This window comes from Rhinopithecus roxellana, chromosome 7 (genome assembly GCF_007565055.1).
Source record: "Rhinopithecus roxellana isolate Shanxi Qingling chromosome 7, ASM756505v1, whole genome shotgun sequence".
Lineage (NCBI taxonomy): Eukaryota > Metazoa > Chordata > Mammalia > Primates > Cercopithecidae > Rhinopithecus > Rhinopithecus roxellana.
Genome location: NC_044555.1, coordinates 59,684,287 through 59,699,371, shown reverse-complemented (window position 1 = coordinate 59,699,371; position 15,085 = coordinate 59,684,287). Strand labels below are relative to the sequence as shown.

The following is a 15,085-nucleotide window of genomic DNA, read 5'->3' as shown; positions in this document are numbered from 1 at the left end:
ACTGAATAAATAGAAACACCTTAAATAATTATTACATAGGGAGGTGGTTAAATGACTCATGTCATATCCACTACATTAAAAAAATCTCATGTTTAAATTAGTTTGGGAAATGCTATATGTTATACTTACTTGTGGAGATTAATATTAGCCTGTTAAAAGTTCTTAAAAGTCCTGGAGCAAAGAAAAATTGGTTTAAATGTGTTTAATCCAGCATTTCCCAAATATAACTGACCACAGGGCCCTCACTGTTTTGTGACTTTTATTAAAACAGAACTATTGTTTCACAGAACAGACTTTGGAAAACTTGTAATACATATATAGAAAAAAATTGAAGGGAGGTACATCAAGATGTTAATGATGTTTATTTCTGGGTGCTAGAATTATGAAAACTTACTCTTTTCTCTGTATTTCTCAACTTTTTTTTGCAATAAATATGTGTTACTATTATAACCAAAACAGTAATAAGGATATTCACATTTTAAAATTGCAACTTTTGAAGGAGAAAATGAAGGCAAAGATAATTCAAGTTGGAAGACAATTTAATTTTAACTGATAGATACTTCCTCATTTTAAGCAGATAGCAAATGCCCCACTCTTTTGGAGTCCAACCGGAGAGACCACACGTGCTCTGTTGAATCTTCTCGTTCCTCACTGGGTTGGGTCAACTACAAGAATGCTGGGAAAGGAAGATAAGATGGTGACTAGCACAGAGTTACTATGTAATTATATCCCTTTTTCAAAGATTGGATTTTTCACCACTTTTTCTCTTAATATGAACCAAATAATTCCATACAAACAAAATACTTTGAGGAAAAAGCAAAATAAGAATGTGTTTCCAGTACAGTGGGGCTTGGAGGTAGTGGTATAAGTATGGTTAGGTAGTTTTTCTTCTTTCATTTTTAAAGTATCTTTTTAAAAATGAACTGATCAAACAATATAGCTCGTTGTAGAAAGATCAGAAAGTGCAATTAGATGGGGAAAAAAAGTTAACACCACCACCAATAATAATAAAAGTCTACTCACTACCACAAGGAGATAACCAATGTCTAATACTTCGGTAAGGTTCTTAGAGGCTTCCCCCTATATGATTAGTTTTTAAAAAGAAATTAGACTAAACTATGTATCTTCTGTTATAATCTGCTTTTTCCACTCAATGATATTTCATGACTATCTTTTTTTCTTTTTTTTTTTTTTTTTTTTTTTTTTTTTTTTTTTTTTTTTTTTTTGAGACGGAGTCTCGCTCTGTCGCCCAGGCTGGAGTGCAGTGGCCGGATCTCAGCTCACTGCAAGCTCCGCCTCCCGGGTTCCCGCCATTCTCCTGCCTCAGCCTCCCAAGTAGCTGGGACTACAGGCACCCGCCACCTCGCCCGGCTAGTTTTTTGTATTTTTTAATAGAGACGGAGTTTCACCGTGTTAGCCAGGATGGTCTCGATCTCCTGACCTCGTGAGCCGCCCGTCTCGGCCTCCCAAAGTGCTGGGATTACAGGCGTGAGCCACCGCGCCCGGCCATCATGACTATCTTTCCATGTAATTATTCTTAATACTCATTGTATGAATGTGCAATGCTTTCTTTAGCCAGCCCCAGACTGATGGACATTTAAGTTTTCATTTCTTCACTATTGTAAACCATACTAAAAATTCCTTGTACACATATCTTTGTGGACTTGTTAGAGCCTGTCAGTCCTCCTGATTGCCACCTCTGCTTCTGGAATGCTGGGAGATTAGCCAAGCTTTCATGTGCCTCAGGTAATAAGCAGCTAGCTTAAGCTTTCATTACAGCTGCAGCTAATGGTATATACAGGTGAGTATAGAGGAGGAAGAATGAGGCACAGAAAGACTGTTTGCAATCCTCACTGTGAAATGTCTTAATTAGGCCGGGCGCAGTGGCTCAAGCCTGTCATCCCAGCACTTTGGGAGGCAGAGATGGGCGGATCACGAGGTCAGGAGATCGAGACCATCCTGGCTAATGCGGCGAAACCCCGTCTCTACTAAAAAATACAAAAAACTAGCCGGGCGAGGTAGCGGGCGCCTGTAGTCCCAGCTACTTGGGAGGCTGAGGCAGGAGAATGGCATAAACCCGGGAGGCGGAGCTTGCAGTGAGCTGAGATCCGGCCACTGCACTCCAGCCTGGGCGACAGAGCGAGACTCCGTCTCAAAAAAAAAGAGAAATGTCTTAATTAAAAATCAACAAGTATTACTGAGAGTCTACTATGTGCCCAGTACCAAGTCCTAATTTTTCCTGGGAATTGATGTGTCCTTGATGACCACAGACTTCAGTCTTCTTTAATTCCTGCAACACTTAAAAAATTATAACTTGGCCAGACTCTGTGACTCACGCCTGTAATCCCAGCACTATGGGAGGCCGAGGCGGGTGGATCACGAGGTCAGGAGTTGGAGACCAGCCTGACCAACATGGTGAAACCCCATCTCTACGAAAAAGACAATAATTAGCCGGGCGTGGTGGCTCGTGCCTGTAATCCCAGCTATTCAGGAGGCTGAGGCAGGAGAATCGCTTGAACCCGGGAGGCAGAGGTTGCAGTGAGCTGAGATGGCGCCACTGCACTCCAGCATGGGTGACACACTGAGACTTAATCTCGAAAAAAAAAAAAAAAGAAAAAATTATAACTTTTTCTTCTGTTGGATTATTTTGGTTCTCTTAATCAAAGAAATCATTCTGTGCCTCCTATATCTACCATTTCTTCTCTAATCTTACTTTCACCAAACTGTTTAATACTGCTTGCCTATGTAATCCTGTTTTCCATATTTTCTTTCATATTTTGTACCAATGTCTCGCTTTCTTCATGGTTCCTCATTTTGGTGAGTTTTACTTTTTGTCTTTTACATTTTTCTTGGGATTTTCCATCTAATTTTCATCTTCTCCTTTTGTTTTAGTATACCTTATCTGTCCTGTTTTATTTCTGCATATAGCTTTTATTATTATTATTATTATTATTATTATTGAGATGAGGTCTTGCTATGTTCCCAGGCTGGTCTCGAACTCCTGGCCTTAAGCAATCCTCCCGCCTCAGCCTCTCAAAGTGCTGGGATTACAGGCATGTGCCACCATGCCCGACCTTAGCTATTATTTTATATTTTGTATCAAATGTTTTGAATTTATGGCAATATGTTAGTACACAGTTTTTATCTGCCCTGAGATATTTTTCTAGTGAGTATTCCTCATCTGTCATTTCTTGCTTACATGTTTCTTGTCTTTTCTATACAGTAACTCAGTATAGATCTGGCGCTGTTTCCTGTTGAATGAGATAAACTCTTACTGGACCAGTTATTTACAGGAGATTTGCACAAGTCACCAGTGCTATACTTTAGACTAACAAATTATCTTCATGATGCTGAGGTATGTGTGAGCTCTTGTAGCCTTTACTTCTTTCCAGCCAAGTGAGAGCAGCAGCTGTAGGTCTGAGCATAAAGAAGTTTCAGACTTCACCTTCGTGCCTCAACAGACTGCTTCTTAAAAATATGGCTTGCCTATATGCTTATTCATTCAAATGTATGTTAGGCTTGTATTTGGTGCCCAGTTGGGTCCAGAAATGTTTCTTTCACTAGTTAGCTTGCTTGTTCCCAGCAAAGGCTTATTGGCTTTTCTCTTCAGGTTAAGCCGTCTACTTCAAAGAAGGAATTCTTTTTGTTGGCATATAGTCTGCCTTATCTTCACAGAAGTCCCTCTGAATGTGCATGGTTAACCAATACTTCTGATGCTTTTGATGCAGCTTACCTGCCAACCACAGTTTGAGTAACAGTGACTTCAAAGATGTGGAACCAGACATATCTTGATTTGAGTTCCAGCTTCCTTGGTTGGTTGCTAGGTATACTATTCAGGGATATTCAGCTGCTATAACAAACGGTCCTGAGGTCTTAGTAGCTTAACACAATAAAACTGATCCTTCACTCATGACTCATTCTGATGTAGGTTAAGTTCTCCTCCACGAGGTGATTCAGAGATCCCAGCTCCTTCCATCATGTGGCTTCACCACCTTAGAGTCCTTCAGTTGAAGCCATGCATATGTGAAAGAGAGAGGTAGCATGGACACATGTGCAAGACATTTTATGTCATACATTCCTTTTGCTAGTATTTTACTGGCCAAATCTCAGTACTGTGGTCCCAGCCTAGTTGGAAGGAAGGTTGGGAATATAATGTTACTCTGTGCTTGGGGAAGAAGGAACAGGATTGCTGAACAAATAGCCAGTCTCTGTTACAGTCTGTCTTTCTGATCATCCAGCATCTGTTTCACTTTTCTTTTCTTTTTTTTTTTTTTTTTGAGACGGAGTCTTGCTCTGTCGCCCAGGCTGGGGTGCGGTGGCGCGATCTCGGCTCACTGCAAGCTCCACCTCCCGGGTTCAGGCCATTCTCCTGCCTCAGCCTCCAGAGTAGCTGGGACTACAGGCGCCCGCCACTGCGCCCGGCTAATTTTTTGTATTTTTTTTTGTTGGAGATGGGGTTTCACTGTGTCAGCCAGGATGGTCTCGATCTCCTGACCTCATGATCCGCCCGCCTCGGCCTCCCAAAGTACTGGGATTACAGGTGTGAGCCACCACGCCCGGCCTGTTTCACTTTTCTTTTCATATGTGGAACACAGCCACCCTGTCATGCATATGGAAATATTCCACCCATATTTCCACTTGAGAAAGGCCTTATTTCCCTAGCTGCTGAGAGTGTTGTCAGCAGAGAGCCTCTACCTGTTAGCTCATTCAGAGTCTGCCTCAGCTGCAGAGAGCTTCCATGTACTTTCTGGGGGCAGCCCACATCCAGTGAATGATCGAGGTGGGGTTAGAGAGGTCCAGCCATTTCAGCCACGTGGGATAACTCTGATGGGGCTGAGTGAGTCTTTGTTGGGCTTGCAAGACAGTTTGATTTCTCCCTTCCACCCCGTATCTTCCACAGGCGTTGATCATTAATAATACTCTGAATGCCAAATTCTGGTCTCCCTGTCTACTTTCAGAATACCTGATTTGTGGCAAACCCTTTCCTCAGGACTATCTCATTCATCACTGTATCCAGCTCAAAGTCCAGAGTATCTGGTGATGCTGAGTTCTCTCAAGTCTGGGGGGTGGCTCTGCTTGGTTAAGTGACCTGCTCCTGATCTCCACAACCCAGAATAACGATGGAACAGGAAGAGGATAAGCACCATAAACATTCCTATTTGAAAAGAGGAAGAACGAGAGACACACAGCAGTCACTGCTCTGTGGCAATCCTGGAGTCCTGGTGGGTAGGCATCGATTAGGCCCAAATCCTGCTTTCAAAGGGTGGCTCTGTGGCCCTCTGTCCATTCTCCGGGAGGCTCTTCTCATCCATTATTCTTCTGAAGCAAATGTTGGGACCTTCAAAGCTGGTGTCCTTCTTTTTCATGGAAGGTTGGAGGCCTAACTATTGTTCACAACTGATGGCTCATTTAGTTCTGGCTTATGATTTCTCTGGCAATAAGCTTCTCTCAGAAGCTTAGCTGACATCTAATCTATTTGCCTCCAATCAGTTCCATGTGCCAGTAACCACATCCAAGGTTGCTTCCTAGACACAGTTCTTGATCCTGTGATCATTTCGAGGTTACAGGAGCCATAGGTGATGCCACACCCTTAATCTGATCTTTATTCTCAGCCACTTTCCTTAGATTTTTGAGCTCTTTTAATTGCTTTCTTTCTCTGTCTTTCTAGCAACCAGCACACAGACAGGCAAGTAGTCATTTGTTGGTAAATACTGACTGAATTAACAAAATTTAGCTCAACTATTTTGTTTTCCTCAGGATTCTCTTGGCTTCATATGATTTATGTAGATAAATATTATGGTAAATTTTGAGGAAATTGAGAGCACAGCTAATTATATATTTTCTATGTATAGTTCTTGAGCCACAGGGAAGAACAATTAGGAGTTAATAAAGTTGATAAAAGAAATGACCAGTTGTAAACACTGGTCATTAAATGTGACCTGTCAGTCATTGGTAACAAATGGAGCAAGTTGGAGGAAGTAAAAGAGAAAGTAGAGAAGACATTTTAAGAAGGGGTTGCATGACCTTTCACAGTTTTCCTCTCAGAATTGAATTTCTTAAAACTTTCCCTTAATTACAGATATGCAGGCTGGTGAGCAACCTGTTTCTGTTCCCGCCCCCCTTCACGTTCCCTCTCTCCTCCTCGTCTCTTCTTCCCGCAGAAGCTTACGTGAAGCAGCAGAGGATCCCCATTAGTGCTGAGGTGAGAAGAAAAGCAACAATGGCTGCTGGAGGTAAGGCACTCTTGATAAGTTGCCATAAGTAATCCCTGAAGTTGTTCAGCCAAGACCTGTCGTTACCTGCAGAAAGATGTTCATTGAGGAGAGGTCAAGTAAATGATAGGGCTGGCGTTTGAATCCAAATTCAAGTTCAAATAGTTGTCCCACATATGTTCTTGTAGTTGTCCAGAGCCCATATCCTAAACTACTTTGCTGTGCTGGCTGTAAGATGTTCAAAGGGCAAACATTTTGTTTTTAAAGTATCCTTAGATGGATATAATTTTTTGCCTCCTTGTAAGTCAAATAGGATCAATAATTGTTGTTTCAGATACCTTAAGGGTTGTTTTGAGTATATCGGGTACTTATACCCAATCAAGCATGAATTGATAACAAGAAAGTCTTTACTAAAGTGTTGCTGCCTAGAGTGTATCTGGGAGTCCTGCAGGAGGCTGAGGGCAGGGAGTATCCCAGGAAGAGAAAGGAGAGGAAGGGGCCAGGGCAACTGGAAGAAGGACCTCTAGGGGGAGTTTGCTGATCAATGTAAGGCTCGGGCTATTGGGTCTTTTCATTAGCAACTGGGGGAGGAAGGTGCAGTGCTTTGACCCTAAAGAAAGAAGTAGGGGAAAATGAAAGTGTCTGCAGCATGGAGTTGAGAGGATTCACCACTAACCAGCAAGACACTTGAATAGCATGTGTGTGCATGTTGGAACCTAGATTGTGGATCAGTGGACCATCAGGTTTATTTTCAATTTCACCTCCTTTGTCAAGTTTTTCCTGACCCCTCCCCAAAAACAGTTTAAATGATCCCCTTGTCCGCTGGGACATTGATCATGCTCCATGGAAAGTTGGCATCTATGGCTTTGTCTGCCTGTCTGTGAGCTCCTTCATAACAGACGCTGTTCAATTCCTAATCCATGTAGTTCAGAAAAGGACTTGGTACATAGTAGGTAGGTTAATGCTTGTTGAGCTAAATTGAACCAAACCAGAATAGTTTGCTTTCCTGTGAACATTCTTTTTAAACCTGAAATTCATTTTACCTGACCTAAAACATGAATCTTAAGTCCTATGAAGAAAGGAACATTCATCCTAACAGCAAACACACCCCCTGAGCGTGGTTTCGATCCTGTTTTTTCTTGTATTCCCAAGGCAGACAAAGGCGAAGGAGAGGAAGCTACTGTCTCCCACAAGAGGCAAGTTAGAGAGGACAGCAGAAATCCAGTTAGCAGCAGCTTCTGGAGTTCCATGGACGCCCGCCTTCAGCTGCGGCTGGAGATGGTAATCCTAGCTCACTCTGCCAAGGAGAAGTGTCTTTGTCCGTAGCTCTTTCCACAGAAACTTTGTCTGAAAAGTTAGACAATGATGGTTTACTTCATATTCCAAATATCTTCTCACCATCACAAACATAAGGATAATTGACTGACTTACACAGGTGACTCCTGAAAATGGTCAGTTTCCAAAGCAAAATGTATCCCCTCCAAGAAAACAAAACAAAACCTTACTATGCTCTATCAGGTCAGATACCTGACATTCCCTCCTACCCCTGATACCTTTTCAATCGTCCCCAACTCAATTAGTAGAAACTGTTTCATCTGTTCAGGCCAAAAAAAGTATATTCACATTGTTGTGCAACAGATCTCTGGAACTTTTTCAACTTGGAAAACTGAAACTCTAAACAGCTCCTCATTACCCCTCCCCTCCAGGCCCTGGTAACCACCATTCTACTTTTTGTTTCTATGAATTTGACTACTTTAGATACCAAATATAATAAATCTCTATATATCTATATATTTTTAACTCCATCATATATTTTATATATTCAAGTAACAAACTTTTATATTGCTTTAAAAAGTAAATGCTTGTTTAGATTTACATATAATGGCTCTTCTTTTCTTTCATACACTTTATCCATCAGAAAAGTCTAGTCACCTTTACTCACAAAACGTATCCAGAATCCTGCCACTTCACACCACCTCCACTGCTACCCACCATCATCTCTGTCTTTCTGCTTCCATCCTTGCCTCCCTTAAGCCTCTTCTCCAGTGAGTGGTCAAAGAGATCTTGGTAATTTGTAGGTCAGATTATGTCCTAGTTACTGCTGACCACATACCCTACCAGTCTCCTCTTGATCATCACTCCAACTTAGCCTCATTTCATTTTGAACAAGCTAGGCAGGTTCCTACCTTGGGGGTTTTTCACTTGCTTTTCCCTTTCCAGGGTATGCCTTTCCCCCAGGTATTCTCAGAATTTATTCCCTCACCTCCTTCGGTTACTCAAATATCACCTTCTCAATGAGGATTTTCCTTAGATCCCATTGTTAAAATTGTACCACCCTCCTACAAACTTCCTAATTGTCTTACCTGCTTGATTTTTCTCCAAAACCTCATTAGAACCTAGTAGAATATATTTTACTTTACTTTATTATATGTATCTCCTGAATATAATGTAAACTGTATGAGTGCAGGGATTTTTGTCTGTTTTGTTCACTGCTAAACAGTACCTAGCACATAGGGTATCCAGGTGCTCAATAAATATTTTTTGAATGAATGGTGACTTTTGGCGGATATTGTTCCCACCCGTTTTTCATTTACTACATCCAACTAGATAAGCTGAAAAAGCTGAATCCTCCCGTTCTCAGCCATCCTTGAAGTTGGGCTTGGCTATGTGACATAGCTCTAGATAATGAAACATATGGGCAATCTGATGGGTAGCTTTTGGGAAGGCTTTTTGCTCTCTTGATAAAAGAGATGGTGCTGCCTTGAATGTTGTTTAAGAAATGTTGCCTGAAGTTGCTCTGACAATTTCAAGCCACTAAACTAACACCTGTAGCTCCTCACCTCTGGACTGCATGGTATGAGAAAAATATACTCTTATTTGAGCCATTATAATTTGGGCCTCCTATTACTTAAGACATTTATAACTGATACACTCACCTACTGCTTACTAGGGCTTAAAGAGACCCACATCCAGTGGGAAACCACTTACCTGAAAATGGACTTAGCACCACGGAATTCAAAGAAACCAGTGGAATTAGGCCTTAGTCTTTAGAGGGCAGAAGTCTTCAGAAGAAGCTGGTCAGTCTTCTCCTTAGGTCTCTGAAGTTCCAAATAGAATTCCACGACTCCTTATGATATCATCGATTACATTTAACCCTACCCAGTCTCCTTATTTGACAGCTAAGCACACAGACATCAATTTCTGTCTGTCTATGTATAAACATCTGTGTTATACCAAAGCCCATCCTTACAGTAGTTGTATCCTCTTAGGCTTGAAGAATTCTAAGATATTTTATTCACCACATGGTATCTAACTATGCCTTATAATAAAATATATATAGAACTTCAATAGATGGTAAATATGGCATTCCATATTGGGGAAAAAGACATTATTTAATATGATGTTGGGTGTGAGCCCTTTGCCATGCTATGCAAAATAGAAATTCTAGATGGATCAAGGACTAAACAAAAATAAAATCATATATAAAATATGACATTTTCTGTCATACTTTTATGATAGAAAATTCTATGAGTGGATATTTTTATAATCTTGGTGCAGAATAAGCTACTCTAAGCATGTCATAAAACCCAAAGCCATAAATGAAAATACTGATAAATTTATAACATAAAAATGTAAAGCTTTCATATAGCAAAACATTGTTTAAAAAAGATAAAAGATTAATGACAAATTAAGTAATTTCACAGCATATATGACAGACATTCAATTAAGATTGTTAATGTACAAAGAACTCTTACAAACTAATTTTTAAAAAAATAGTTCTGGCTGACGCCTGTCATCCCAGCACTTTGGGAGGCTGAGGCAGAAGGATAGCTTGAGCTCAGGAGTTTGAGACCACCCTGAGCAACATAGCAAGATCCTGTCTCTACAAGACATTTAAAAATTAGCCAGGTGTGGTGGTGCATGCCTGTAGTCCCAGTTACTCTGGAGGCTGAGGCAGTAGCCTGCCTTGAGCCTGGGAGATTGAGGCTGCAGTGAGCTATGATCATGCCACTGCACTCCAGCCTGGGTGACATGTGGGGCTTACAACCTAGATGACGGGTTGATGGGTGCACCCAACCATCATGGCATATGTATACCTATGTAACAAACCTGCATGTTCTGCACATGTATCCCAGAACTTAAAATTTAAAAAAATGCAAATCAAGTCTAGGCAACATAGCAGGAGCCTGTCTCTACAAAATATAAAATATTTTAAAAATTTAAAAAATAATAGTTATCCATAGAAGAACTGGCAAAAATGGTATCTCAGTTAGGGGTCTATCAGAAAACAGGGCTACCAGGAAATACATAAAATGAAAGTTTTTGTAGAGTCCTCCAGTCTCCCCCAGTTTCTTGCTCTGTCATGATAGAAAATCACGGAGTGGCTTGACCATTCTGTGACCCAGCCAGCAGGCCTGAATGAAAATTGGGACCTTGAACATTCCGAGGCACTGATAAAGGTATCTAGGTTGTGACCCAAAACACTGAAAGAAAATGGAGGATCTACTTCCAAGATAGTGCACTCACATGACTATTGCTAGGATGACCAAAAGTCCCAGCTTGCCTGGGACTCAGGATTGGCTTCATGGGAGTTTGATCTATGCCGGTCCACAGGGCCCCACACCCTGAGGGGCCCTATGTTTTGTTTGCTCTGATGTCACTGTCTTGAAATTCTTAATAATTTTATCTTTGATCTTGTGTTTTGTAAGGGAAGTTTAATGAGACCGCCTATTTCATCACACTCATTTTCCCCTCCCCACTGACTTTGTTAACATTCTTCTCCCTTTGAGTCTCACTGAACTCCAATGCATTGTGGGTCCACTAGAATGTTATGCTCATGGGCATTGTGTACATTCTTTGCTATTCTATTTGCACATTGTGTTTACAATGTGGTAAAATTGTAGTAAGAACACAACATGGTATCTGCTCTCTTGACAAATTTTTAAGTGCCCAGTATGGTATCGTTAGCTATATGCACAATGTTGTACATTAGATCTGTAGAACTTAATTCATCTTGCATAACTGAAACTTATTTTTTTTTTTTGAGATGGAGTCTCACTCTGTTGCCCAGGCTGATGGAATGCAATGGCATGATCTCGGCTCACTGCAACCTCCACCCGCCTCCCGGGTTCAAGCAATTCTTGTGCCTCAACCTCCCAAGTAGCTGGGACTACAGGCGTGTGCCACCATGCCCAGCTAATTTTTATATTTTTAGTAGAGACGGGATTTTGCCATGTTGGCTAGGCTGGTCTCGAACTCCTGACCTCAGGTGATCCGCCTGCCTTGGCCTCCCAAAGTGCTGGGATTACAGGTGTGAGCCACCGTGCCCAGCAGCATAACTGAAACTTTATGCCCATTGAACAGAAACTCCCATTTCTCTCTCTTTCTCTCTCCATATAAGCTGTTCTCCTGGATTGAGATTCCATTTCTGATTTATTTTATTCAGCCTCTCATGAATTATATCATTTTTACTCTGAGTTCAATTTAATCTGGTTTTCTAACTCACTAATTTGGTTTTCTAGAGTGTCCATCTTGCTATTCAGTGCCCCTATTTGTTTTACAATGACCAGTGCTCACATTTTCATTTCCAGTGTAAAAACACAATTCTCAAAGGCATTTGTTTGTATGTGTCAATGTTTTATTTAACTCATTACTGAAGAAAACAGCAGGAAAATAAAATAACTAGTTCCATGAACATTTGAGAAATAGAGATGTATATAGTCAATGGGAAAAGAATGCCAAAACAAGATTGCCAAGTTAAACATAACAGGAAATAAAACCATATCACCTTTGGGGTTAACTCTTCTACTGGGCTATAAAACAAAACAACTTATTCATTTCTGTAAGTTAGCCTCTAAACGTTAAGAACTTCACAGGGCTATAAACCATTTTCACCTTTATCATTTGTGGATTGTGACTATACTGTGACAGCTACGTTATAGTTTCCAAAGCGGTCAGCTCAGGGTCAAGCAGGATTATTAGAAAATACTCCAGCATAGAAAATAAGTAGCCATTCTTTTGCCTTTTCTCAGATTGGGATCCATTTTTCTTTCATATTAGGATCTCCTATTTTCAAATTGCCCTAGGTTGCAATCTCCTCCAACTGCTGTAACTTATCCTTGCCTCCAGTCCCCTTTACTAAATCAGGAGATTCTGTGTAGTCTTAGTGAAGGGGTCAGGCAGATGGAAGGAGCAGTAAACCGTTCGCAATCTTATTGGGGTGGAGGGCAAGATGGGGAATCCTATTGTGTGGTGACATGGCAGTTTTCTTCTGACCTCCTTGATACTTCAACTATGTGCGTGGGACTCTAGTTTTCAGTCATGGTATAAAATTTCCCATTACATTTTTGTTGTGTTATTTTTAGCAGCAGGAAATTAGTAAAGGGAGAGAGTAAACTGAGTGCATTATTATAGCACAGTAAGCACTCATAGGGGCAGACTATGCTGTTGTTGTGTTGTGTCACAGGGCGAACCTCAAAGCTGGGGTTCAACTTGAGAAGTCACATAGGTTCTTGGCTTTGCACAGGAAGGAATTCAAGAGCGAGCTGACAGACTTAAGTGAGAGCAAATTATTAACACATAAAAGGATGAAAGGGTGGCTACTCCATAGGCTGGTTGGCTATTTTTATGATTATTTCTTGATCACCTGCTATATAAGGGGTGGATTATTTATGAGTTTTCCAGGAATGGGGTGTGGAATTCCTGGAACTGAGGGTTCCTCTTCCTTTCAGTCTATGTACAGTAACTTCTGGATGTTGCCATGGCATTTGTAAACTGTCGTGGTGCTGGTGGTAATGTCTTTTAGCATGCTAATGCGTTATGATTAGTGTATAACGAGCAGTGAGGACCACCTGAGGCAGCTTTTGTTGCCATCTTGGTTTTGGCAGGTTTGGCCAGCTTCTTTACTGCATCCTGTTTTATCTGCAGAGTCTGTTGAACTCCTATCTCAGGGCATGTGCCTCTTAGTACAGCAGATGTCAACAAAGTTTTGAACTGTTTGCTATCTGTTCTGTTTCTTCCTGTCCCCCCAGGATTCATTATGGAAATTTATGATTTTCAAAGAATTTGCTAGATCTTTAGGACTTTATGTGGCACTACCTCAAAGATTTACAAAATCCATCTTCCTTTATTACAAAGTAGGCCAAATACAAAATACAAAGTTTGTATTTCCTATCCAAGATAACCATGGATTTTCCTCATATTTCTACAGAAATATGAAATATATGTCCTTAGAAGCCTATTATCATCATTTTCTTTCTTGGCCATCACAAATTTCAAGATGACATAGTTATTTTGTTTCAAAGCTTTCAACAATTCCATCCTCCTGACTTATTTTTTATTGGTCAGAGTTAAGACCAAATGGTTTTATGTCTGCATCTTTCTGAGATTAAATCTATGGACACTCATCAGAAAAATGCACATTTGCATTTATACAGAATGCCCTATATAATTTCAGGAAACTTAGGGATTCTTGAACCCCATCTATAATTCTCAGTTTAAGAATGCTAGTTTTGGAGATAAGAATGTGCCCCTCATGACCAAATAACATAATTATGTCTATGTGTAAGGAAGCAAAAACCACTTTTTGCCTGGTTACATTGGAAGGAAGGAATAATCTGGGAGCAGCTGCAGAAAATAGGTAAGAGTTAAGTTAAATTGGATGCACCCTCCTGGCCCCCCACCAAATAAATGCAGGATTAATGATAGTTAATTCGGGAGGCTTCAAGGCAGTGTCTGCTAGGACTGTATAGTTTAAATACATAGCAAAATAATGGGGCCATGGACAATGTGGGGCAGGAAGTAAACCGAAGGTCAGCACAAAGGTAGAAGGCAAGCCAGGAAGGGACACTGCCCTGGAGCTGAGGAGGGAGGGGTGCAGGCACTGACAGGTGCTGCAGTGGCCACTCTCAGTAGAGCTCCTGTGCCTCGCAGCCCAGAACCTCCATCCTCAGGGCAATCTGGTGCACCCAACTCTGGGGATGAATTCGAAGGTAGCGAGTCAGTAATGGTGAGTCTAGAGAGTTCACCACAGGTGTGAAGGAGTCTTGATTTCCCTGAAAAACCTGAAAGAGGAAAGATAGCATTTATTGATTGTCTGACAGGACAATGGTCACTGCAAAGCACAGATGCTTTTCTCACTTCTAGTTGTTTCCAGTAGTCCAGGATTAAATCCTGGAAGATGACTAGATGACTCTGTCCCACGCATCTGGGACATCTAGAATTAAGAGCACCCTGCTTTGGAGTCCTTCACTCTAGCTAGGCCTTATATCTAGAATGTTCTCACCCACTTTCCAAACCTCGGTGACATTAAGTGCTTTGTCCCGGGTCACACACAGCACCTGTGTTGGATCATCTGGAGATGAGAGTCAGGCTTTGGCCAGCAGACTCCCTTGTCAATGCATTTGCTGTGGCAAGAGGAGTACACAGTAAGAGCTCAGAAAATGGTAGCTATCATTATTAGTTAGATAAACTGGTTTCCCACATGTTGGTGACAACTTTAGAATGATAACAAATGCAACACAGCAAGGCATGCGATTTAATGTGGCTGGGCAACCTTGGCAGGAGGGGATACAGAGAGAAAGAAGTGGGAAGACAGGCTAAGACTCAAGGCATCTTGCTACTCCAGGACTTTGGAGCAAACGCCACCTATAACTGGGTGGATGTTTGGGAAAATGAAGATCCGAATGTTCAAGTGTGTAATTCAAGGCAACTCTAAAACCCTGTGGGTTTTGTGTGGATTCCGAAGTAAACCTACAGAAGAAAGTCCAGCCAAATGGTGAGAATACGCAAGAGTCTTGGAGAAAAAGGAACAGAATGAAGGTAATGTCCTACCATAGTGCATGCTCTTGCAAGGACAGACACCATGATCTCCT

At 41.2% G+C, this 15,085-nt stretch overlaps 2 protein-coding genes across 6 annotated transcripts in view; both read right to left on the bottom strand.

Annotated features, from left to right (window-relative positions):
- Nucleotides 1-242: 242 nt before the first annotated feature.
- On the bottom strand, nt 243-12,158 carry SMIM9 (small integral membrane protein 9). Its single transcript, XM_010352875.1, has 5 exons — nt 12,148-12,158; nt 9,201-9,310; nt 7,321-7,559; nt 6,170-6,299; nt 243-676 (listed from the first exon to the last, which is right to left on the bottom strand). Exons 3-5 carry the CDS (start codon nt 7,460-7,462, stop codon nt 649-651), a joined length of 300 nt encoding a protein of 99 aa, XP_010351177.1. The 5' UTR covers nt 7,463-7,559; nt 9,201-9,310; nt 12,148-12,158; the 3' UTR covers nt 243-648.
- The window catches only part of F8 (coagulation factor VIII), a 224,087-nt gene continuing 220,830 nt past the window's right edge, over nt 11,829-15,085 (bottom strand). For all 5 annotated transcript variants that reach the window (XM_010352837.2, XM_010352828.2, XM_010352840.2 and 2 more), the window contains one exon: nt 11,829-14,275. In XM_010352837.2, coding sequence (XP_010351139.1) covers nt 14,120-14,275 — 156 coding nt within the window. In that variant the 3' untranslated portion in view covers nt 11,829-14,119. The remainder of the gene's footprint in view (nt 14,276-15,085) is intronic.

What these genes read in the sequence shown, in the direction of transcription:
- SMIM9 (XM_010352875.1), bottom strand. Translation starts at nt 7,462, where the DNA reads ATGGAACTCCAGAAGCTGCTGCTAACTGGATTTCTGCTGTCCTCTCTA. An exon ending in ATCGAAACCACGCTCAGGGG is followed by an intron (nt 6,300 to 7,320) that starts GTGTGTTTGCTG and finishes ATCTTTCTGCAG; the next exon opens with GTAACGACAGGTCTTGGCTG. An exon ending in GGGATCCTCTGCTGCTTCAC is followed by an intron (nt 677 to 6,169) that starts GTAAGCTTCTGC and finishes TTCCTTTCCCAG; the next exon opens with CATTCTTGTAGTTGACCCAA.